This window comes from Cryptomeria japonica, chromosome 3 (assembly GCF_030272615.1).
Source record: "Cryptomeria japonica chromosome 3, Sugi_1.0, whole genome shotgun sequence".
NCBI classification, from domain to species: domain Eukaryota; kingdom Viridiplantae; phylum Streptophyta; class Pinopsida; order Cupressales; family Cupressaceae; genus Cryptomeria; species Cryptomeria japonica.
Genome location: NC_081407.1, coordinates 951,437,724 through 951,464,565, shown reverse-complemented (window position 1 = coordinate 951,464,565; position 26,842 = coordinate 951,437,724). Strand labels below are relative to the sequence as shown.

Sequence of the window (26,842 nt, the reverse complement as noted above, 5' to 3'; positions counted from 1 at the left end):
AAAAAAAATCAGTCATCTCATACATAAAAAAGAATAATGATGTGTCATATCATGGTATAATAAATATCATCCTCGTAAGGTCATAAAAAAAGGTTGTCCATATATTGCACCTTATCCAGTGCTCCCTCTGTCTGCAGTCATGGGATATGCCAATCTTGATGACGGACCTAGTGGTGGGGGTCGTGGTGCTCTCATTCACACTGACTCTCTTGATGTCTCTGGCCAAGTCTGCCACGTCGGTGTCCTCTTGGCAAAGGAGGGTGATCGCTGGTCAACCAACATTGCATCCTGATAAAGGCCTCTATAATACTGGGCCTCTTGTAGGGCGCTCTCTGTCGCTCGTTGTGCCCCCATGGCCTCGGTGAACACTTGTGTAGGTCTCGTTGGGGCTAGGGCCTGTCAAGCTACATCTCGCTCCCCCTACAATCTGGTAGCATCTGCCTGGGGCCACGCCAACTGTGCCCTCAAACCATCCATCTCAGTATCCGTCTCCTACATCCAGGCCACCATCTCACCACCCCTGGCTACTTGTGATGCCTCCTCCACCACCTCTGCCTCTGTCATGTAGGCTTCCCTCTCCCCCACAGCTGCACCCAAAGATACCTGCAACCTGTCCCGGTCAACTTGTAAACTGTCGGCTTGAGCCCTCGCCTTTTGTGCATCTATGTTTACGCTTCATGCATGAGCCCTCTCCCTACCAACCTCATCCTCCAACCTCGTTGCTCATGCCCTCTTGTGACCCTCTCAGCCACAACCTGATCATAAATTGCTTGAGTAATTTGTGGCTATATTGGTGGCTATGGAATCCAGGGTATGCATAAGATATATATAAGTTATTAGCTTAGTATTATTTTTGTTAGTTTTAATACTATGTAAATGTCAAAAATAAAGTCAAAAGTGAAAAGTAAAAGTAATATGTTAGTTCCTAGATGTTAGGATGTTAGCATATATTAGTAAATTGTTAATTTATTTGTTATTTGGTTAGTATTGTCCATCTCACGTTGAGATATTGGAATAATGAAATTTTGTAGCTTATTTGCAGAGAATATTGTCTTTGCTTAGAATTTGTTCTCTAACTACAAAGATTTTTGTCTCATTGGTAGAATTAAATCTCTGTTTTGCTGGTCATTTTCCTGTTTATTCCATATCAGTTGGTATCAGAGCATTCTCTGATCCATGGGTTTGGATTGTTCACTCAAATCCATTTATCGAAAAGAAAAAATTCAGTCTTGAAGCACTTTTCTTTTGTTTTTTTTTCATTTTTGCTTTGAAAATTCGTGTTGTTCTTTCATTAACAACTTTTGACATAAGAATTATTTTGTTAAGTTGTTTGTGGATCTAGAAGCACTTTTCTGGGAGCTTTCTAGAACATTTTACGATTCTGAATTTCGTTATGTTTTGAGAAAGTTATGGCCATTTTAAAACTGTTGTTGTGGTTGCTAAATTCAAATGCTCGGGTGGTTTTGTAGGTGGTTTTGAGTGCAAAAATTTGGCATTTGGTGCAAAACCGTTTGGTCATTTTGACATGGTTTTTAATTAAAGGCTATGCAATTTTAGTTTCTTCTTTCATAAAAATTCCTTTGTTAAGCTCGCCATGCTCCTCCAAATTTTTATCTTAAATAAGTTTGGAAAAGTATTGTTTCCATAATTTGTAATCCAATAGGTATCTACATTGTATCTAGTGGCAATTCAAAACCTCCTTGTAAACTGATCTTGTTACAGAAGTCAAAGATCTTTCAATTCAATTATTTTTCCCCAAATTTGGTAGAGTTTTGATCCAGAGTGTTGCTTATTTTTATTGTTGGGAGGTGTAAAGCATTTCATTGGCTTTCACTCGTAATAGTATGGCTACTAATTTAGCCGAGCGAGGTGTTGAACTTGCCAATGTGATAACCGCATTGACTGATAAAGTCAATGATATTGCAATTCAGCAGCTTCCTGGTCCTAAAAGCCACCGACCTTCAGCCAAATGTGAAGTCAAAATATATGATGGATCTTAATATCAAGATGTTCTCCAAACTTGGATTCTTGACATGGAAACATGGTTCTCCTATAATGAGACTGTTGATGTTGATAAGGTTCTTTTGCCAAATTGAAGCTCTTTGGTGTTGCTAAAGACCCTATCACCACATGGAATCAACTTTTCACGGCCTTAAAGGATACATTATATCCTTCAAACTATGAGCAAGAATTGCATATCAAATGGCTTCGCCTGCGACAAGGACGACAAATGTCAATGCAAGATTATATCTATCAGTTCAATCGACTAAGAATACTACTTCGCGTGAAAGAACTAGTTGTTGCTCTAATCTTAAAGTTCAAGAGCAGCTTACAGGAACATTTGTTTAGGGAGTTGAAATATACTACCCAAGAATCTCTGGATATTGCATTCAACCAAGCACAATTGGCGGAGGAAAAGCTAGCTGCCTAGTCTTGTGCATCTCGACCTTCATTTTCTGCAGGTCCTTCAAAAGCTTCGAGTTCTCGACCACAACAAAAAAATTCCAAAGATAAAAGTTCTTTTCCTTCCTCTTCTTTTCAATATCCTCCTTCTAATACTCAGAAATCTAAGTTTTGTACTTATTGTAAAAAGAAGGGACATGAAAAGTCTGAATGCTTTAAGTTGAAGAAGAAGAATCTAATTGTATAGTCTCGTGATGAGGCAAGGAAAAATATTCCCATTGAGACTTCTGGTGATGATAGCAATTATGATGAGTTAAAAGGTAGACTCAATAAGGTCACCTTAATGAACTATCATTCTAGCTCAGGGGGACGTGACAATTTGTTTGTAACCTATGCTCACCTGACACATGATTTTTCTGTGGATTGTATGATCGATAATGGCTCGCAGAAAAATTTGATTGCGAAGTCCATTGTCGAAAAAACTTCATTTGTCAATGGATCCACATCCTCATCCATATTCACTTGGATGGAAGGATAATGATTCGTTCTCACACATAAAACACACATGCACCATGTCTTTTTCTTTTGGTCCCAAATTCATTGATAAGGTCACTTGTGATGTGACCAACATGGACTGTTGTGGTTTGTTGTGTCTTTTTCTTTTGGTCCCAAATTCATTGATAAGGTCACTTGTGATGTGACCAACATGGACTATTGTGGTTTGTTGTTAGGTAAGCCCTATCAATATGATAGGAAAGCTCACTACGATGCCTATAATAGCACATATACACTGCAAAAAAATCAAAAGACATACCTAATAAAATGTACTAAGAGCACTAACAATCTAGTACTTAGTTGCAGATAGGCAAGAAAAACTATCAATCAAGCAAAAGAGCTTGCCTTAATTTTCATAAGGCCACAATCTGACAATTCTAAGGAAACTTTCATTATGTCTAAGCCACATGCTAGTTTGGAAAAAATGTTGCAAGAATATTCACATGTGTTTTAGGAGCCTAAGACACTTCCCCCAGAACGAGCAATCAATCACTCTATTGATATTGTCCCTATTGTGTGTCTTCCTAACGCCCCATTGTATCAACAATGAATTCTTCAAAGTGATGAGATAAAAAGACAAATTCAAGATTTATTGTCTAAAGGTTTCAATAAACAAAGTACATCCCCTTGTGCTTCACCAATTTTATTGGTGCTCAAGAAAGATGGCACTTGGCGTCTTTGCATTGATTTTCAGGCATTAAATAAGATCACCATAAAAAATCGATATCCACTTCCCCGCATTGATGACCTTTTGGATCAGCTTTAGGTACCAAATTCTTCTCTAAGATTGATCTGAAAAGTGGGTATCATTGTGTCAGAATTCAGGCAAAGGACACATGGAAGACAACTTTCACGACCAAAATGGGTCTTTTTGAGTGGCTTGTGATGCCATTTGGCCTCACCAATGCTCCTGCCACATTCATGTGATTGATGCATGAGGTTTTTCATGATTGTTTGGATAAATTTGCTATCATATACTTACATGATATTCTTGTCTTTTCTAACACTTGGAAAGTTCATCTTCAGCATTTGCAACATGTTCTTCGCAATCTTCAGCGGAGCAATTTGTATGCCAACTTTTCCAAGTGTTCTTTTGGTCAGACATCCATTTCCTATCTTGGGTATGTCATTGATGCACGTGGTATTCAAGTAGATCCTGCAATAGTGGAAGTTCTTCAAAAGTGGCCTACTCGTTCAAATCTTACTGAATTGAGGAGTTTTCTTGGTCTTGCAAAAATCTACCGCAAGTTTATTCTACACTACTCAGACATTGCATCACCTTTGCAACAATTGACAAAGACCTACTCTCATGCTTTCAAACCTTGAAAGATATATTGTGTTCAACACCTGTTCTTGTTCTACTAGATCTCTCATGCTTTCAACACCTTGAAAGAGATATTGTGTTCAACACCTGTTCTTGTTCTACCAGATCTCTCACAACCTTTTGAGATTGAGACAAATGCTTCCTAGTATGCACTTGGAGTTGTGTTAAAGCAAAATGGACACCCTGTGGCTTATCGTTCAGAAACTTTTTTTGTTGCCAAAAGGAACTACTCCAAATATGATAAGGAATTATATGCATTAGTCCAAGCCATCAAATATTGGAGGCATTACCTTTTAGGATAAGAAACAGTTGTTCACACTGATCACTTGCCTCTACAATTTCTTCAATCTGAGAATAAAATTGAAGAGGCAAGGCATAAGAAGTGGGCTTCATATTTACAACAATTTCACTTGGTCATCAAGTATAAGAAGGGGAGCACCAACAATGTTGCAGATTGTTTGAGTCGGCCTCCCACAACACATGCTTTAACTATGGTGACCACTTCTCATTTAGGATTTTATACACGGTCTTCTCAATATGCTAAGGATCCTGATTTTGGTATCACCTACACAAGTCTTCAGAATCCTTAACTTCCAATTTAACAGCTTTTCAAGATGTTCATATCAAGGAAGGGTCACTCTACAAGTTCGATAAACTTTGTGTTCCTCGAGATCATCGATCTTCAATTCTCAAGGAGGCACATTATACTCTTTATGGTGGTCATTTTGGCAAACAAAGAACACTTCATCATTTGCAACGATTATTCTATTGGCCTCATATGCTCTACATTTCCTCAAGAGATGTGCAGTTTGTTGCCGCTCCAAACCAACCAATAGAAAAATGGGCTCGAGTAATCCCTTGCCTATTCCTTCTTGTCCTTGGGAGAGCATTTCCATGGATTTGGTTAGTGGCTTTACATTAACTATTCATCATCATGATTGTGTATTTGTGGTTGTTGATCGATTTAGCAAGATGGCTAAGTTCATTCCATGCCGCAAGACAAGTTCTACACATGACTTAGCCCAACTCTTCTTTGGCTTTGTTTGGAGATCTTTTGGTTTACCAACTAGCATTGTTTTTTATCATGAATCACATTTTGTGGGTCATTTTTGGCAATCTTTGTGGAAGATTTTGGGAGCTTCGCTTAACTTCTCCACTGCTTTTCATCCTCAGTCAGATGGTCAAACTGAAGTTGTGAATTGAACTCTTATACAGAGTTTGAGGATTTATAACCATAGCTCTCCTGCCAAGTGGGATTTGAGCCTAACCCACATAGAGCATGCATACAACCAAGCAATTCACTTATCTACAAGTCACTCACCTTTTGAGGTATGTCTTGGTTTTCAGCCTTTGGTTCCGTATGAGTTGCCCTTATCTTTGCCATCTCCAACCACAATGCATTTTCAAAAATAGCAAGATAAGGCCCAAGCATTCATTCAACATTTGCAAAATCTTCAATCCAAAGTAGTTCAAATTCTTCAAAAGACTCAAGAAAAGCAAAAACAACTTATGAATCGTCATCGTGTCCCTCATAGTTTTCAAGTTGGGGATAAAGTTTGGCTACACTTGGGCAAACGTCATTTCCAAGAGAAAGCACATAATAAGGTCGAGCCACTTCATTATGGGCCTTACACTATTCTTCAGAAGGTGTCCAAGAATGCTTTCCGACTTGATCTTCCAGCTCAATTGGGTATTCATGATGTTGTTGATGTTGATCTTCTAAAGCATTACTATGAGTCAACACTTGAGATTGAGTCTCCTGTCAACCATCCTGCAGATGTTGTTCCTGATTTTCAACTTCCGTCTGAATCTATAGAGTTTTTAATACAAAGACTCGTCAGACACAACATGGTTTCACCACTTCCTACCCTGTTGCAAAGCAAGGTCAGCTTCCGCATCAGGCTCGTTGGATCTCTCACCATCAACTCTCTCAAGAGTTTCCTTCTCTCTTGCGAGCATTGGAGTCCAATGCCAATATTGTTGGGAGGAATGATGAGGATTCATAGGGTATGCATAGGATATATATAAGTTATTAGCTTAGTATTATTTTTATTAGTTTTAATCCTATGTAAATGTCAAAAAATAAAGTCAAAAGTGAAAAGTAAAAAGTAAAAGTAATATCAAATATGTTAGTTCCTAGTTGTTAGTAAGTTAGCATATATTAGTAAATTGTTAATTTATTTGTTATTTGGTTAGAATTGTCCATCTAATCACAAAATATATATGTTTTATTTTCCATCTCATGATGAGATCTGGAAAATATTTCCATATCCTTTATTTTAGGCATATTAGTGCCTATAAATTTGTAGCGTTCTCTTCACAAAGGCATATTGGAATAGTGAAATTTTGTAGCTTGTTTGCAACGAATATTGTCTTTGCTTAGAATTTGTTCTTTGACTACAGAGATTTTTGTCTCATTGGTAGAATTAAATCTCTGTTTTGCTGGTCATTTGCATGTTTATTCCATATCACTACATAGCCTATATCTATACTTGAGGAGCCTATACATGTGCCCCTAGTGGGACTTGTCCCCTCCTCCCCAGTGCTCGTTGTCTTGGCACCTATGCCCTCGATCTCCTCTCATCTCCTCTTGCCCCAGCCTTAGCCATATGGATGTCTCCATACCCTCCCTCCTCTCCCTCACCTCTTTCTTCCTGCTCAACGACGCTGCCTCATCTAGCTCTAATACACCTGGTATGCCTAGTCTAGTCAGTCCGTTGGCATCCCACCATGCATTGTAAGCCCCCGTCATGCCTACATCAATAATGTCTACTCGAGGATTCCACGGAACCGGCTTCTTCATCGCATAAAGTTGCTATAGGCATGCTCTGGCTCTATCGCATCACCCCTGGTGCTAGTCTTGTCGGTGATCCGTGGATGTGTCCTCTCCTCTCCCATAATGTCTTGTTGTGCACTGAACTGTCACATCACCTTATGAGGAAGATATTAATCAATGACATGGACCATCTGACCCATCAACCAATGCTAGCTCTAAACAAATGCAAGATAATGACAATCCTCATCCCAGGCCTCAAATGTCCTATAAGGCCTCCACGTGATATCTTGCATCTCGTTGATGCACCATCTCTAGAACCCCATCGCTTTGATCTGCGTATAGTGAAGGAGGCCACCGTATTTATCAATTTAAGGATGGTCGGTTTGTCAATCTTTGACCCTATCGACCGACATACAACAATATGCTCGAAGGGCCATATATCCAACAATGTCACCCCTATACTCAAACTCTTGTACCCTCGATATACACAGTGTGGGTATCGTGGTACAACTGACCAAGCATGACATAACCCCAGGCGTATTGTGTCCCCATATGCATCATCATGTATAAACATTTGGACCATATGATAGCAAAGGAATGACCGTTGAGGTTGAACATCAATCACCCATTGATGAGATCTGCTAAATATAACACGAACCAAGGGATCCATCGCCACCTCTCCATAGCTAGCTCCAGCCGCATCTAGGTGCAATCCATATGTAGGTCCTTGGTCCAGCACACTAGCCGCAAATAGTACTCGTCGTCCTCCAGTTTGTACTAAGGGAGGACCCCTCTAATAGGTACTCGTAGGATCGTTTAGACATCCTTGAGGGTGGTAGACGCCTCACCTGTTGGTAAATGGAATGTACATGTGTCACTATGCCATGTCTCGATCAAGAATCTGATCATCGCATTGTGCGATAGCACATGTGACCACTCTGATACATGATCTAGTTTGAGAACCATGAGTGCCATCTGCTCGGTGACGCGCAATCTGTAGTGTCTCTCCTTGACTAATCCTTTCTTTTGTGCTTCGATAGATTATACTGAATTAGTTTAGACTATTTTTGTGATGCTTTGACTAGATGTTTATGGATTTATCTATGTTTTAGATGCTTTCTCTATGAATAGTAGATGCATTATATTGTGCTTGACATTATGATTACATGTGTATGATGATATTTCTAGACTATTGAGAGGATGGATTATTCTGTGATGATCGATGTGTGTTCATTTCTATGTGCGTATCATGTTTGTTCTATGATTATTTGATGATATCTTACGATGTACTAACCCTATTTCATGATTATGATTCCATGCGATGTCTTGATGTTATATTGTGTGACTATTTGCATGAATACAGACGATTTCATATCACTCATTGCGAGCATGATATGTCGTTGCGATTTTCTATCAATTGTCTGTTTATTTATGTTTTATAAAATATTGTATATGTTGTTGTATACGTGTTGGTGGTGACAGGTACCAGACATCGACTCCACCTGCTTCACAGGTCTGAGCGTGTCTTATCCCAATGGCAAGTTGATCGGAGTTGACATAATATCCCACCCTATATACTCTAGGTTTAAGTTGATTAGGCTTGTCAGTTTATAGTCTTGGCGCAAGTCGTGGTTAGTGTAATGTTTTCTTGGATTATTTTATGGTGGCTTCGTGTAGTTTGGTAATTATTATTCAGTTAATTATTAATTAAATGATTAAATTGATTTATATAGTTTAATAATGTTACATTTAAAATAATAGATTAATATAGTTTATAATAATAAATTAAATAAATAGTTGGTATAAATATTTAAATAATAAAGTGTTATTAATATTAGTATTATGGTTTCCTTGGCTTTATATTTAATTAATGGTTTTATATTACCTTGGTTTATCAAGGATTATTTATTATTGTTTATTATTAATTGTTGATTATTATTTATTAATCATTTTTGGTATTTATTTATGCTCTTTGATTATTTAATTAATTGGGCTTTCATAATCATTTGTGTCCTTGATTTTATTGTTTATATTATTATTCTTTTCTTACTCTTTTTGGGTAACTAGTAGATTCTTTCTACCTATCGTATTATTTCATTGGCTATTTTATTGGGTAAGTAGATTAAATAATATTTTATTATTCTTACCTTGGGTATTGCAAATGGTAGGTAAGAAATATATTATTTTGTAATATTTTGATTGGTTGAGATTTTCTATAGTTTTAGTTTGATTTTCTATTTATTTGGCTTCCTGAGTATTTTGTCCGGTTAGCATTTTCGGGTTTGCTCTTGCAAGTTTGGATTTTTGGTTGAAGATTTGGAGATTGGAGGTTTCTTGGCTTGCTTGGATTGTGGATTGCGTTTCTTCAGATTTTCTTTTCCATTACTTCTATCTTCCAAGTTGGAGAAATCTTCTTCCTAAGAATTTTACTATCAGGAAAGATTGTCTTCAGGGTTGTTTGGGAGATAAATGTTTACTTAATATAGTTTTGAATAAATAATATTTCATAGAATGAATATAATATATAGTTTATAAGATAGTTTGGAAAAAATATATTTGTCTGAACATTTTGATTGTTGTGATTGTTTGGCTCTACTTTGCTGTGTTTCTGCATTTTGCTTCCTTGGATATGATTCTTGTTGGGTTTCAAGGCTAGGCTTTGGACTCTACAAGCTATTTGGTTTCTTAGTTGGCTGAGAGTTTTATATTTGGTTTTCCTGTGAGTTCCATGGCTGGAAATTGTTTGGAATAATTATTTCTAAGTTGAATCTTGCCTCTATGAGTTTATTTTGGGTGTGGATTTTATGTTCCTTAGTTTCGTATTGGATTTGCATCCCTTTTGGTTGTATTTTCGGGACTTAAACTTAATTGTCTGATTTTATTTTCCAAGTCACAATTTTAACTCCCGTTTTTTGAGGTTCTGGTCTCGGGTGCAAATGCGCTAAAACTACATAAGCGCTAATGTTGTTAGCAAAAGCGTTTTTCTTTTCGTCAAAGGCGCTAACCTGTATGGTATAAGCGCTAAACAGTTTAATGAATGCGCTAACAGATTTGATAAATGCACTATTATGTCTGATAAAGGCGTTGTTTCATCGAATAAAAGCCCTAAAACGGAAAATAAAGGCACTGCGGGATTTTCTAAAAGCGCTGCCCTACGAGGTGTATGCATTGTTTTGCCTGTTTTCGATAAGTTTGTCAATTTGATTCATTTGCCAGTTTCTGTTCTTGCTTTTCCGAAATCTAGAGGTTGTTTTCTGATACCTGAAATGTTCCGGGTCTGTTTCATTGTCTGAATTATAGGTTATTTTGTTTATTTGGCTTGTTTATATGATTATCTTCTAGCCAAGCTCATTTGTGGTATTCTTTTATGATGATTGCATTGATGTTGTATTGGTTGGATACCTTGGTAAACCAAGTCTTGTATTGTTGAGAGCCCATGGTTTTGTGGTACTATTTTGTGTTGTTACCCTAAGGACTAGGTGCATGCAAGGGGAAGAGTGGGCTTCGTAGTGAGTGACTAGGATCGCATGGAGTGGGCTGCCATGTCCATCTGGGGTCCAGATCATCTAATGTAAACAAGTGATAACTTAATTAGTAATTCTTGGTTTGGGTAGAATAGTTCATCTTAATAAGATAAGAAAATAATTAGTCCCCTTTGCCTTGCCCTGCGGTGTTTGATGGGGATAGGATTGGGAAGGCCTTGGTAACCCTAGGTAATCTAATCTCCCTCACTCCATAAAGGTTGAGATGGTTGCACATGTGCATTAGGACATCTGGGACTGGTACCTAGATACCCACATGTTGTATGTGATGACACTCTTGCTCCCTACATGTAGGTCCTAGCGCCTTGAGTTATGCTTGGTTGTGTTGCCTCTAGAGGGTTTGTGTTGATGGTTTTCATTTGTTTATCCTATGTTGCTTTGTCCTTGTTATGTTGGTCTTTCCTTTGGTTGTTAGGTGTCAACCTAGATCTAGAGTATGTGTGGGATCTTATGTCATCTCCTTGCATGGGGGGTGGTTCCTTAGGTTCCACATGGTCGGGTGGTTGAATGCCTTCTTCCATTGGGATGCTCTTCGTTGGATCCTCTTGCGTGGATGTGGATATCTCGTCTTCTCAGCTTTGGATGGATTCTTGTAGTAGATTGATGTAAATGATTATATGGCAATGTATGTATTGATTCATGATGTAATTGCAATGTAAATAGAACTATGGACTTTGATGTGAAGGATATTGTATTCATGTAATAGTATGCTAGGAGAATAAATGATGTAACTTGTAATATTGATTTATTAATGGAAATTGATTCATGGTTATGTATATGGTCTTATGTGGTGATGAAGATATGTTAGATTATCTTATGATTAGATATGTTGATAGTAATGTATAAGTAATTTAAGAGTAGGAATATTTGGTGTTGGTGCTTAAAATGAACTTAGAGGGAATGATTAGTAAGCTTAGTAGATAGATATGATTATGTTATAGAATAGTGAATGATCATGTATGCATGGATAGAATAAATCATGCTAGGAATAAGTAAGCATTTGTCTATGGTGGTATTTGTGTTATCATGCTTATTATGTTATGTTAATTGCTTATGGTTAGTTTAAGTGATGACGTTGAGATGCCCTAGAGGATGCTTTCAGATGTTATGTTTATTTCCGCTTGTGTTATGTCCTTATGTGAATTTGAATATGATGGTTAGATGTTATTTAGTTAATGAATGTTTATTACATTTGAGTAGTTGATGTTAATGGTTGCATTAGTTGATGTTTAAAAAAAAAAAATATCTCTATTGCATGTTAGTTAGTGTATTTCTCTAGGGTATTTTGGCGGGCATTACACAATCTCTGCCACAGCCTTATGGTCAATGACCAATACTCGCGAGACTCGATTGGAGCCAGCGTCTCTTGTGTCTAGCAAACCACTCCCGTCAACTCTTTTCTAGCCATTTTTCCTCCTGTGCCCACTAGGGCATCCCCTTGCTTTCCATTTCCACCTCTCCCTTATTCTCCCCTTCCCATTTGGCCCTCTTAGGTAGAGGTCGTTTGGGTCGACTAAGACGCCAAACTCGTGACGTATGCATCATTCCACAGGCGCAAACGCCACTCTACCATCAATCACCTTTTATTGCCCTAGCGTAGAGGTCAATTATTGAAACAGTGTTTGCACGTGCACCTACCTGCCCTTGCAGACAATGCCCATTTGTGCAGGTGTGACTCTCTATGCGGAGACACCATTGGAAGGGCGTAGATGCCAAACCAGTGATCGATGTTTGTGCCCTACGTTTTAGGCCTAAGTTATTATCTAGCATTAATTGTGCATTAAATGCCCTAGCGTACTAAATCACAAAGGCAAGATGAGGTACTCACGAAGGCTTCATGCTCAGGTGGTCTCTAGTATTGTCGAACGCGCTCTCCTTGTTGTTGGTAGTGTAGGATAATCCACAAAGTGATTGCACTTTAGTTCTAGAGGCTCTTTTGCTTGTTAACTGGGTGTGTGAAAGTGACCCTTCCATGGGCCCCGTGTGGCCTATATATGCCCTTCCTCCACCCTTCTACCCCTCGTTTTGGGTCCATTTTCTTTCTTCTCAGCCTGTTTCTTTGTTGCTCTCTTCTTTTTCCTCTTCTTTTCTGTTTTCCTTCTTTTCAAGAATTTCCCTATAAAATTCAAATTTTTCGATCAAATTCTTGAGGGGGCATCCCTTACCTGCATCTCGCCTACGACACTTCATTTTCCTCGCTCGGGCATCTTCTTCTTTTACCCATCGCCAACTCATTGCCGCCATGTAAAAGGGGGGCAAATTGTAGACACCTAAAATTAATATTTAATTAATTTATCCCTTCTTGTATAATTAATTTTATTAATTATGTTAGTCCTTATTCTTCTAAATATTAATTAATTAATATTTAATTAATGGTACCTTCCCAGCCATATAATTAATTATATAAAATTCTCATTCTTCTAAAATCCTCATTTAAACTCCAACCTTAGCTAAATTCCTCAATATTTCCCCTAATCCCAATTAATTAATTAATGCACAATTAATTAACTAATACCTTGATTCCTACAAGCCCTCCAATTAACCACCTTCATTGAGCCAAATTAACCCAAGCCTAATTATCATTATCATTCTCTTCAATTTTAAATTCATCCCACCTACTTAGGTCCACATGTGACTCTTCCTCATAAATGAGCTTGCATGCAAGGGTCACTTTCCACCTCCTCCTCATCTTTGACCCAAGGGTGCTCACACGTGTGAGAATGTTCTTCCCCATAAGAGCCACCCTACACTTTCCCTTTCTAGCCACATATCATCCTCCTCAAACCTAGGACTCTTACACTTTGCCAAAAGTGTTTCCACTTGTCATCTCCATGTTCTTCCCAAGATGTGGTCACACATATGTGTGCACACATTGCCCTCTTACTCATGCCAAGTGTTCTTCCCAAAACACTCCACCTTGTGACACATGACACAAGGTTAAGAGCCCAAGTCACCTGATCTCCTCACATTCAATCTTGGCCCTTTATCATCTTTCAATCTTGGTCGTTTATTTCAAATTCTAAAATCTATAAATTGGAGTCTCCTCCCTTCACAAATCATCCATTTCATTTTGCAATCATATGCTACTAATTTGTCTCCATATCCACTATCTTGTATCCTCATAATGTCCATTTAATTATCCAATGCACTCCCCTCATCCTCATAATGTCAAATTTCCTTTCTAATTCATCATACTAATCCCGTCATCCATTCACTCAATTAATCCATCTCCCAATGTTGTTGGGAAACTTGGAGAGCATCCTACATCCAAATCCAAAAGAGCAAATCAAATGGAGATTGAGTGCATCCATTTCTAGCTCTATCAATGGAGCTTGGGCGCATCCATTTCTAGCTCTATCCATGGAACTTGGAAGGTAACATGTTAAATTACATTTGATATGTTTGCATTGCTTTATGTAATTAGCATGTGTAACTAACCTTTTTTTTTTTTTTTTTCTTTCAACATGCATACATTTATAACAATAGATCATCGACATATATACATTTGAGTAAAGAGAACAAACATATAACAATACATAACAATAGATGTACATATATATATACATGTATGCATATATATACATATGGATATGCATACATATGTATTCATAGATGTATACGCATACATTTATACATATACATTTATAACAATAGATCAAAGACATATATACATTTGTGTAAATAAGAGAATAAACATATATACATTTCGGTAAACAAGCATACAACAATACATAATCGTAGATGTACCTATATATACATGTATACATATGAATATGCATACATCTCTACATTTGAGTAAAGAAGAGAACAGACATATATAAATTTCAATTGACAAGAGAACAAACATATATACATTTGATTAAACAAGAGAACACACACTATTTACTAGGTCATTGCCAAAGTAAACTCATACAGGCTTTACCTGTTGTGAAGGCTTGTTGTCTTCTATATAATTCGGAGAAGTCTCTACATGCTTACCAAAACAGGCAGATGCATCCATGTAATCGTCCAATCATATAAGAGGAACAAATTTATGAGCACAAAAAATGACAAATTACAAAAATCTCAAAGCATATAGAGCAAAATCTCTCGATAGAATGAAGTGTGTAATAAACACAATTACATTGATATGTCAATCATCTACTTGGTTCAGCTCTCAATGCTCTTGCATGCCTACAAAAAAATTGTAATAACCGAGGATAGTAACATTCTCACACGAAATAATCCTTACAAGATTGTGTGCACAACAATGTACTCATATACAAGAAGAATAATGCATACAATATTTTGATCGTCTTCAACATTTCAAATCATGCATACAATCCTTAAATAAAATCATAAGCTTTTTGTTATGATGAAGAGAACATTAATAATACAATTGGATCCTTACATAAATTTATACAAAAATATTGATATGCCAAAATCCATACATATACATAAGCACATACATACATAGATATACATATACATATCGATATACGTGCATACATACATATGCATATGCATATATACATACATACATACAAATGCAAATACATATAAAGTGTACCAAGATAAATATAATTCTGATTTATGAAAACATGACTTTGCATACATTAAATCATGGATGTCTAGAGGTGGCCTTCATATGCTCAGAATTTTATATCCATATCCATATGCATATGCATATGCGTATACATACATACATACATACATACATATAGTTCACTGAAAACGAATATATGGACTGCAAATAGTATATTGATTAATGAAAACATGAAGACAAGATCATATCATAGTTGCATTCCTAAGCTCTAGATATTCCAGAGGATGTTCGATGAAAATAGAGAAGAATTTGTAAGGAAAATGAACTTGGAAATTCCCTCTTATTAAATCATTTGAATGTGAAAAATGAGCATTCATTTGTGGTAGTTAATTTTTAAATTTGAATGTGCGTGGGAAACAATTGGTCATTTCATACTTGCATCTGCAATTTATGTTGAATTTCCGCAATGGCTTCAATGCAATCAGTTTTACAACTACATATGTGTGGGAAAGAATCAATAATTTCATAATGCAAATCCCATTTATGTCTGATATCTACGATGTCGTGAATGAATTCAATTTTTATTTTATTTTTTTGTTTGTTGGAGTCTTGCACAATTTACTGTTTTTACTGGTAGAAATAATAGATGGAGTTCATGCATAAATAGTATAAGTGTAATTGCATGTCATTGAACCATAAACATATTTCTTAATGACCAGCATAACATGTTTGTCAATAACGGAAACATAACATGCATGGTCTAGAAGGCTTAGGACTACAATGTAACATGCAATGTATCATATATATATTCACACAGTAAGACAAGATAAGCGAAGACAATGCATGATGTGTAAAACCAATCAAAATATTGTGTCAATAACTTATACATGTCATGTAATTGAAGTATATACATGTTTGACATTGTGACAATTTAAAAGCCATACATATAATTATTTCAATGTATGTATATCTAACGTATGTACATGCATACATACAAAACAATATGGGTTTCGTTGCTCCCGCCCAAACAACAAGTTTGAATCGCACTTTGGCCAACAGTTCCCCTGTATGTTCCGTTGCAGCCCTCTCTCCTGTCACAACCACTGACGCTGGCATCTGCCCTCATGCGACTCCTAGCACCGATGGTGTTGTTGGTGTGGGTGCAAACCCTTCTACACCCACACCCCCTGGTGACTATTCTCTGGTTGTGGGTGAAGTTGCCCTTCTCAGGAATGTTGCGGCTAGTGATATTCAAGCTATTGGACATTCATCTCGGCTTGGTGATGTTGATGGTGACCCTACAATGGGTGCTAATGCTCTACCTCGACCTTCCTTTGTTGTAAAGTGTAACTTTGCTCACGTGGCCAGATCTGTTGCCCAACCCTCCAAAGGGGTTCATTCTCTTTCTTGTGCCAAGTCCTCCCCTGTGGTGGTCTATAGTCAGGATGTAGTGGACAACATTAGGTTTTACCAAAGTTGTGCTCTGGTGTGCAGGTTCTCTGGGCTTTGGCCTTCTTTGCCAGATCTTCATTCTTGGATGAGTAAATCATGGAAGCCTCTAGTTGCTCAGAATATTGAACTATTTCCCTGTGCTAAAGGTTTTTTCATTGCCTCTTTTACATCTTCTTCTGATCCTAACCAGATTTTGGGCAAGATGTGGGCTTGGGGAGTTCACTCCCTCTTTGTTAAGCCCTGGACTACCTGTTTCAATCCCCTTACTGAATCGCTCAATGTGTGTCCACTTTGGGTTAGACTTATGAATCTTCCTCTTCATGGTTGATGATGCCACGACTTCTATGGGTCACTCCACCTTTGCTCGCATCCTAGTGGATATTGACATTTCCTCACCCCTCCTGGGGGATGTGGTCCTTATGGTTGGGGGCGGGCCTTGGACTCAAACACTGGATTTTGAAGGCCTCCCCTTTCGCTACAGAAAATGTTTTGCCACGGGTCATTTGGCGTCAGACTGCTCCCTCCCATGTCACAAGGGGGTGGCTACTTGGTGGAAGGATGCCACCTTGGATCACTTGACTATTTATGCTATTGACTTGGTTGATGAGCCGCCCTCTGTCGATGATATTGTTGTTCATCAAGAATCAACTTATGTGGCTCCTGATTTGGATTCAACTATTGTCACCTCCCACTTGCAGCTCCGCTCTACACCTACTGCTTCTACTCCCGATGCCACTCCTATGCAGTAGCCTCTTGTTGTACTGCAACAACCCCATGTTGTTCTACAGCAACCGATTGTTGCCTTGAATTTGCACTCTCTTGAATCTATTGATGGTTCCCAAGTGGGGACCTTACCGCTTGACAACTCTCTTTATAGTCCCAATGATAGTATTGCCTGGACTGTTGTTTGTCGCAGGTGGAAGGGGAAGTCTTCCTCGCCCCCGCAAACCTCTCCTTGAATTGGGTTTGGGTTATTGATGGTTTATAAGATTTTTGTTGTTGATGGTCTCTAACTATGTTAAAGGGTCGAAGGCCTAGTCAATGTTGTTTTTTAATTAAAAAACATATGTATATGCATGTATATATACACATGTATACATATAGCTATATACATATACATATACATGTGTAGACATATGTATATATTCATATATATAGTGAAATCGGTTAAAAAATCATTTAAATGAAATACTTGATGCTAAACAGATAATTATTTCAGTGTAATTGAAGTATAATATAACACTTGATGCCATATAGATGATTATCACAGTGTATGTATATGTACACATGTACACATGTATACATATACATATACATGTGTATACATAAGTATATATTTATATAAATATAATGAAATCGATTAAAAAAACATTTAAATGACACCCTTGATGCCATACACATTATTTCAGTATAATTGAAGTATAATGTAACACTCAATGCCATATAGATAATGATTTCAGTATATGTATATGTACACATATGTGCATATGTATATATACACATGTAACCCTACATGAAATCATATCATTGATGTGAATTTGACAAAATAGGTGTAATCAATTTCACATTATAAATGGAGACGATAATAGGTGTACTTGGCAAGATAAGCTCACAGCAAGCAGGTGAAGTGGACACACAACAAGCTCAAGCAAATGACCAAGTAGTTCAAGCAAACAACCAAGCAGCTCAAGTAGACAACCAAGTAGCTTTACCAAGTAACCAAGTAGCTCAACTAAGCAGCCAAGTAGCTCTACCAAGTAACCAAGTAGCTCAACTAAGCAGCCAAGTAGCTCAAACAAACAATTGGGCATATTACTTTGAGTAATTCTCCAAAATTTATATGACCTCGATCATTAACCTTTGACATCAACAACAATGTATTCAACATGACCTAGTTAGTCTTTTGCTTATGTTGTCATGTGTAGTGTATCAGTAAGCATGTCAGGTGTGTCATCACATTGTGACTTGACACATCATGCACCAAGTGTGCAATGTAACATGCTTACTATCACTTTTCTAGCACAAAAATTGTGTTCATCAAGTTTTTGTCCATTAATATATCTAAGCTTGAGGTACTATGTTTACTATTAGAACCCAAGTTGCAATTTTGGGAGCTCTAGATGTGTGTGTGCTATTTGTGCCTCAATTGCTAATGATGTGTTTTGTTAAGTTGCATGATATCTACGACTGTGATTCTCTTATTACTATGTTTGGCTGATGCATTTGTCGTGCTAATCTTCTAGCTTGAAAGGGAGGAAGCCTCCTAGGAATTATCATACCCGCCAATGGGGTTTGGATCAAGAATCTCCAAAAGTTCAAAGCAATGAATCTCTTGTAGTAAAGAAGAATTAGGCAAGGGGTGAACTAGGATTTACACGGATGATTGAATTTTTCTGGTAGTTGTTGGCATAGTTTTCACTTGAAAAGGAGGAAACTCAAGTAGCTAGATAAAATCTTCGCAATCTTTGGGGAGTCTCAAGGCAAATCTAATAAAAGAGAACACTCTAGGAGTTTGTCGCAATCGAGAGGAAGAAGTGCCCAAGCAAAAACAACCTCAACAAGAAGTTAAGCAAGCAGTGCAAGACTCCAATGTGTGAACAACTCAGATGAGAGACCTTTCTTGAATTCACCCATCAACTTTTGATGGTTCTTTTGGGAAAGCCTAGGTGGAAATTTAGCTCATGGCCATTGACTATTGTTTTGTGATAAACCCATATGGCAATAAAACAAAGCTAGGTATGCCATCATACAATTACACGAGTTTGCATCCATTAGATGGCACAAGGAAGACCAAAAGCATCACTTGTCCATTGTGCCAATTTCTTGGGAAACCTTTTCAAAGAGGTTTTATGGTTGGTATTTTTCAGAACATTTCATTCAGCACCAAGTAGATGAATTCCATGATCTGGGCCAATTGAGTATAATTTGTTAGTGAAACAATATGAAAATAGCTTCTTTGAGCTAAAGCCATATGCGAGGGCACTTCAGGATAAGATTTCACAAGTTTGTGAGAGGTTTCAACCCTCATATCATTGATGGAGTTTGGGTTTCAGAGTCCAAGACTCTAGAGAAGTAGTCAAGAAGGCTAGACTAGTTGAGGAAAATTTGGCTAGAGGTCATAGTGGTTAGAGGGGTACTCAAATAGTAGTACAATACCAAGGAGAGGATAAAGGTCAAGGTTATCAATCTCAACCTAAAGGGAAGTTTAAAGCACTTAAGTACCACCTAAGGCCCAACAACAATAACAATCTCAAAGGTAAAAGCCTTCTCAAGATCAATATAGTGTTCAATCTAGTAGGTCTTTCTATTTGAGAGATAAGCAAAGGCAATGCTTTAGGGGTTAGGATTCCTAGGAGCAATTGGATGATAGTTTGCCCAATGCTAGTTTTTCATATTCTTAGTTTCTAAGTTGTCAAACCAGCCTCAATTCTCTTAGCCTTCTGTAATGGGACCATGATTGTATAATGGCCAAGAAGGTTACCTAGATAGACAGTGTCCATAGAAAATAAGGGCTACTAATGGTCAAAGAGCCAAATCACCAAAGCCAACAATTGGCGATGTGGGGAGATCTCATTCAGTGCTTGCTACAATTGATAACTGCCAAGCTAAGCATCAAGGCACCATAGTTGAAACCTTAGGTACACTCGAGAGTGTTCATGTTTCTATCTTGTCTGATTCTAAAGCTTTTGATTCCTTCATATCACCATTAATAAGGAAGCGATGTAGATTGGTAGAAGCAAGATAGGATAGCAAATGGAAAGTTGAGTTGGCTATGGGACCAAGGTTATGCAAGATCATTACAGTGTGGTTGTGTGTTGATGCCTGGTACCTTCACTTCCACTGTAGATTTGTGTTCTATAATATCCCCTTTTTGAAATGAGATTTAAAAATAAATAAAAATGTAAAAAATAAATATAATCTATTTAAAATTTAATTATATTTAATGAATGGTCAAAAGGCATGAAATGAAAGGTTGCGACTCCCTCAAGAATAAAATATAAAAGGGAGATCAATTCCTTGGGAGGAGATATATATAAGAAAAGAAGGAAAAACACAATGGAGCATATGAATCAAGGAAGCATTAATAGAAAGGAATTGGAAGAAAATAAGGAAGTGACTATTTCCAAGGGCAAAAATTATGTAAGGTTGTACTCTTCCAAATGGAGGTAATTGTGAAAGGTTGTGACTCCTGCAAAGGGCGTATATGATGAAGAGGTGTGAATTGTCCCTCAAATTGGAAGATATAAAGGGAAGAAGGTTGTAATTGAGGACGATATTGAAGAGAGATCAATTTGGAAAATAATTTATTATTCTCAAAGGCAACAATGAAAGGTAGTGACTCAATTCTTATGAAAGGTGGTGACACTTTCACCAATAAGTATAAAGGAGAAATCCTTCCAAGCATTCAAGGATCACTTATCAATCATCATTCAACAATAGATCAAATCAGCGATCACTCAATCATCAGTTATCTCTCTATGAATTCAACAACATTCATTCAAAATTTCAATCATCATCACCAATATATCAAATCATCAAATCAAAGGAAATAATTTAATCATCCATCAATCATCAATTGGGAATAAAGGAATCAAGCAAACAAACCAACAATCAATTCTTTCATCAATCGAATAGGTCTAATGCCAATCATTCAAACATCCATCATGCGAACATCCACCGCTCAAACATCAACCATTCTATCATCAAATCATTTAAATATCAATCATTAAAGCATCAATCATTCAAGCACCAATTCATTTAAGCATCCCCTCATCAATCCTCTAAGAAATGGTGATAAAGAGGAATCAAGCAATCAGTGATACTCAAGAAAACTCCTTGAGCAATCAGTTTTGATGTCTTGCAAATAGGAAGGATGACCCCCCTTCCATGTCCATGAGAGTTGAGAGGATGGGCCCCCTCTCATACTCTTATCAAGTATGCCACCCAAAAAATGGAATCGATGACCAACCTTCCATGCTCGAGGACCAAGAGGTAGAATGGATGGCCCACCTTTTGTGCTCTTGGGCTTGATCAAGGGGGATGGCCCCCCTCCAAAGTGAACTGGGAGTTGTAAGCATGGCCCCCTTTACATACTCTCTACAGTATTGAGGATGACCCACCTTAAAATTGTTATTTGCAAGTGTTTCTAAGATATTCATAATATGATTTGCTAAATATTGCTATGACATGTTGATCCTAATATTACTGATTCTATGATTTATTGATCTACGTTTTATTGATCTTTGACAAGACAATCCGAAAGGACAGTTATTGCAGAAAATTAAGATATAAGTTATATCTTCTGAATTATATTCTTAGAATTTTAAGTTGACTATTATAATGAAATGTCTTCAATTATGATAAAGTTATATTTATAAATATATTGCAATTCTTGTCTTAAGTTGGAATTGTTCTTTTAGGGCAAAATTAAGGAATAATCCACAAACGAACATTACATGTTCTATCATTAGGATCTTATGGGATTGTTTTTGGCATAAATTGGCTCGACATTCATCAAGCAAGCATTAAATGTCTTCAAAAGGCCATTGTGTAACAAAGACCTTGGTAATCAAGTGGAGGTAATAGTAATTCAAAAACCCATCTCTCTATATGACCTTAGTCATGCAACTAAAGTGAAGCATGCAAAGGGGGTGTCGGTTGTTAGCTATCTAGGTGAAGAATATATCGAAAGATGAGTGTCACGAGGTTACTCTTGATGATCACCCACTCTTAAAGGACTACGCAAATGTCTTCCTGATTCTAATTCCTAGCATGTCATTGAAGTAGGACGTAGATTTTCATATTCATCTTATCCCTGTCCAACAAGGCCCATTTCTCGTGCACCATACAAGATAACCACTCAAGAGCTAAGTGATCTTAAGTTGCAATTAGAAGTGTTGTTAGAAATAAGACACATTTCTCCTATTGTATCTTAGATGTCCAAGGGTTGAGCTTAATTGGTTAAAGAATTGAGTTCTCAATGTGGAGACCGAAGTTCAAATCTCAATGGGACATCTATATGGAATTCTAAGTTGTGACTCTTGATCTTCCACAATGGGCTTCTAATATGGAGGTAGTTTCTAAAATAAGTGGATTTCTAAGTTGTGCCTCTTCGTCTTCCATAGGTGGTTTCTAGTGTGGTTGCTCAAAAGGAGCTAATATTAGTCTCATGGTTGTGTTCGCAAGAGCTTGTATTGGTATCCTGTTGATGCTTGTATGAGCATAATATTTGTAAACGATTAGCAATATAATTAAAAAAAATTGCATCCTGGCTAAAGTCCAAGATTTTGCAACTTCAGCCCAAGAGTCCAAGTAGCTAGTGTAGGGTGTAGTTTCAACTCAAGGTTGTGAACTTGGACCCTATCGCTCAAGTTTGTGCAATTTGCTTTCCTAAACACCTAGTTAGTGATGCCTAGATGTAGAATGGGTTGGTAAGCCTAAGTTTCTTACATTTTCTCCTTTGAAGTCACAACTAGTGTGGTTTGGCTTCTAATTCTACATTTCGAGATGCCTAAGGCATAGCATGCAAACTATGGAGCAAAGGTTTGTACATATGTATAAAACCCTAATTACCCTTCAATTCTAATTACTCAATGCTTGAGTTAGTCATAGTGTTTTAGGCATGTGACCTAATTAGTCTTCATCTTATGTCATCACGCACATTGCATTGGTAAGCATGTTAGATGTGTCATCATTTTGTCACTTGGCACCTCATGCACTAGTTGTTCAATGTGACATGTTGGAGCAAATAGTTTTGACTATTTATGTTTACTTAAGCACAACTTAGGTAACCAACTACATTTGTCATTTCCTAAGTGCATTGATATTTGTTATTGGGTAGTTAGGAATGGTTATACCTACTCTCCTTCATGATTGGGACGCATGTCTTTATTACATGTTCTCCTACCTACTGCCTTCACCTTTATAAGCAAGGCTTACGTGCATTATTATTCACCTCTATACATTTTTCTTCTTTGGTGAAATAGTATTCGATTGGGTTGCTTCTCTCGTGCATAAAGTGTGCTTGCAGATTGGGTTCTTAGGTTGGGTGGAAACACCAAAATGACATGCTTGATATCGTTTTTTTATAACAAAAAATTTGTTCATCCTTTTTTTTATCTGATAATGTCTTGGGCATAAGCTTGAAGCATTACACACCTTAGGCAGAAAACCTAGTGTGGACAACTAAAAGGAGAAAGCAACTCTATTTAAGGACGAGGCAAAAATGGTAAAGCCATCATAAGGTTAAAAAGATTATGAATTGTTAAAGCTACTACCTAAGGCTCAAAGTACCCCTTAAAAACCCAATACTTATGGTTTCTGCTTTTCTTAAGTTTATATGAATATATGTGTTTATGACATTTGTGCATATTAATAAAGCATTTGCCCCTCTTACCTTTGTTGGAGCTTGAAGAGATTTTTGAATTGTGGATGTGGCATCCATACGCAGAATCGGATCCGTATGCCATCAGACAAAAGTGATAATCGACGACTGTGAAAGGAAAGAGAGACAAAAATATGCAAGTCAGATAAAAACACAAACAAACGATTACCTACATATTAGAAATTATTTGCTTTACATGCATGAAATGGCAATAGAGGACTTACACACAGAACTATCATTGCAGATGTCTCATTAAGATCTTATGATCCACCAGTACAGCCATGCTTCACGAGTCTGACACATAATGCCATTTCAGCACATTAATTTTTATGCTCTAGCCAAAAACACGTGCCATAAATCTCTTAGACTCTGTTTCATTGGAAACAAAGAACCCAAACCCAATTGACCATACATATGCACTCGTCAATACACGATTGTTTAGATTAGTGTCACCAATAATCCCCACACGAACACTGTCCATCCTTAAAATGATGGAATCGATTAGCATCTCTCAAAAGGATTTCCCGCGCACCAATCCTGGATATGAACTTAATTGCAGAGTGACAATCACCACATACTCGAAGGTTCTTAATAACTCGAATAGTTCTCCGAGGATCCATATTGATAAGTCCAAATGCAACTGCCAGCTTTTCGCTATGGTGGGAAAGCATATCTTCCTTCTGTTCCTCATCCACATCATTCAACGTAAAGCTTCTATCAGGAACATAACCTGCCTCTTTCATCTGCCTGGACAATCTCTCCAATTTTAAATAAATTTCTTTTGTTTGAGGATGTGATCTGTCACCTACGAGGAAAGTATGGACCTGATGATTAAATTCAACCCAGCTGCAACCAGGATTCTTTCTCACATTCCTATCTTTCATCATTTTTCGAACCTTCTGGTTTGCATCCCACTGGCCAGATTCGGCATACATATTTGACAGCACCACATAAGGTCCAGGATCTTTAGGGTTCAGCTCAAAGATGTGTTGTGCAGCACACTCTCCTAACTCAACATTCCTATGGATTCGAGAAGCACCGAGCAAAGACCCCCACACTGTAGCATCTGCTTTCATTGGCATTTTGTTGATTACATTGTGTGCCTCATCAAGCCTACCAGCACGGCCAAGAATGCCAACCAAGCATCCATAGTGTTCCATTGAAGGTACAATGTGAGAGCACTCACTTATAGAGTCAAAAATTCGGCAGCCTTCATCAACTAGGCCAGCATGACAGCATGCAGACAAAACACCAACAAAGGTGATAGCGTCTGGAATCACCTCAACCCTTCGCATTCTCTCAAACAGCCGCACAGCCTCCTTACCTTGGCCATGCATTGCATATCCTACTATCATCGTAGTCCACAACACTGCATTCCTTCTAGGCATTTTGTCAAACAGTACGCGGGCCATCTCTATATCTCCACACTTTGCATACATATCGACAATAGCACTTTCTACAAATTCGTCAAATTGAAACCCACGTTTCACAATTTCCCCATGGACATGCTTACCTTGTTCCAGAGCCGCCAAATCAGCACATGCCGCAATGACAGTTGTAAGAGTTTTTACGTTGGGTTTCACATCCACATCCTGCATCTGCCTGTAGAGTTTCAGAGCTTTCTCACCTTGTCCATTCCGGACATACCCTGCAATCATGGCAGTCCAGGACACTACATTTCGTTGAGGCATTTTGTTAAACACCTCGCGTGCCAAATCTAGGTTTCCACATTTACCATGCATGTCTACAAGGGCATTCCCCACAACCACATCAGACTCAAACCCACTTTTCCTTATTTCCTCATGGATTTCCTTGCCCTTTTCCGCAGCTGCCGAATTCGCACAGGCAGTAATAATACTAGCAAATGTAAATTCATTAGGTTTAATGCCTTCTTTTCTCATCTCGTAGAACAACTCCAAGGCTTCCTTGTAAAAATTATTCCTAACAAATGCTGAAATCATGGCAGTCCAGGAAAACACATCTCGTTTGGGCATTTCAACAAACACATTGCGAGCGTCCTCCACGCTGTCACATTTGGCGAACATTTTGATAAGTTTATTTCCTAAAAAAGTGTCTGTTAAGAATCCACGATCCTTCATATGGTTATGGACTAATTTACTCTCCAATAAGTTTCTTTTCTTGATGCATTCTTCCAAAAGGCAGACGTATACAGAAGAATCTTTGGTGTGTTTTGTGGCCTGCAGAATTTTAAGTGTTTCCTTTATTTTACCTTGCTTACATAGCATTTTGGGATCAAGAAACTTACGACTGCCAGACGTGTATTTTCTTCGGAAGATCTGAAGAATTTGGCTGCCAAAAATTTTGTTTGGCCAAAATTTTAACGCCGCGGGCTCTGCTAATCGCACTGCCATTTGTTATTTGCTGTGCAACGCTCGTGAAGAACTAAAAAATGCCTCGATCGAAATATTAAATGCAAAAGACCATGGAGATCATTTTTTAGAAATTGACTATGTAGTGATATACTTTAGACTGATTGTCGTTAACCTCAACTGATGTATTTGAATGTTTTGAGTTTAATTGTGTGCGTCTTAGATTATTTTTTTATTGTTTAAAATTAAAAGATTCAATAGAAACAAGTGACCCATTGTATCATGTTTCTTGTCAATAGTGTTGATAGAAGAAGCAAGAGAGAGGGAGATAGTGTTATAGAAGAGGGAGATAGGAGGTGATATATAGATATAAGTAGAGAGAGGTAGATATAAAGAGAGAGAGTAAGAAAGAGATATTTAGATAGTGAGATATAGATAGAGAGGGAGAGTGGAGATTTGAAGAAAGAAATAGAGGGGGAAGAGAGAAATAAAGATCGAGATAGAGATAGGGAAGGAGAAAGAAAGAATGTAAAAGTGAGTGAGAGAGATAG

The 26,842-nt window shown here is 37.6% G+C and overlaps 1 protein-coding gene across 4 annotated transcripts; it reads right to left on the bottom strand.

Moving 5' to 3' along the window:
• Nucleotides 1–26,414, bottom strand: LOC131038937 (putative pentatricopeptide repeat-containing protein At3g13770, mitochondrial). 4 transcript variants are annotated; one of them, XM_057971548.2, is made up of 3 exons: nt 24,186–26,414; nt 23,974–24,069; nt 1–797 (listed from the first exon to the last, which is right to left on the bottom strand). In XM_057971548.2, the coding sequence occupies exon 1, from the start codon at nt 26,331–26,333 to the stop codon at nt 24,411–24,413; it is 1,923 nt and encodes a 640-aa protein (XP_057827531.2). In that variant the 5' UTR covers nt 26,334–26,414; the 3' UTR covers nt 1–797; nt 23,974–24,069; nt 24,186–24,410. The 4 variants fall into 4 exon arrangements, with proteins under 4 accessions (XP_057827531.2, XP_057827533.2, XP_057827530.2 ...); XM_057971550.2 differs by having other exon boundaries at nt 1–755; XM_057971547.2 differs by lacking the exon at nt 1–797 and adding an exon at nt 14,461–14,773.
• Nucleotides 26,415–26,842: the final 428 nt, after the last annotated feature.

Coding starts and splice junctions, on each gene's coding strand:
- LOC131038937 (XM_057971548.2), bottom strand. CDS start 26,333: ATGGCAGTGCGATTAGCAGAGCCCGCGGCGTTAAAATTTTGGCCAAAC.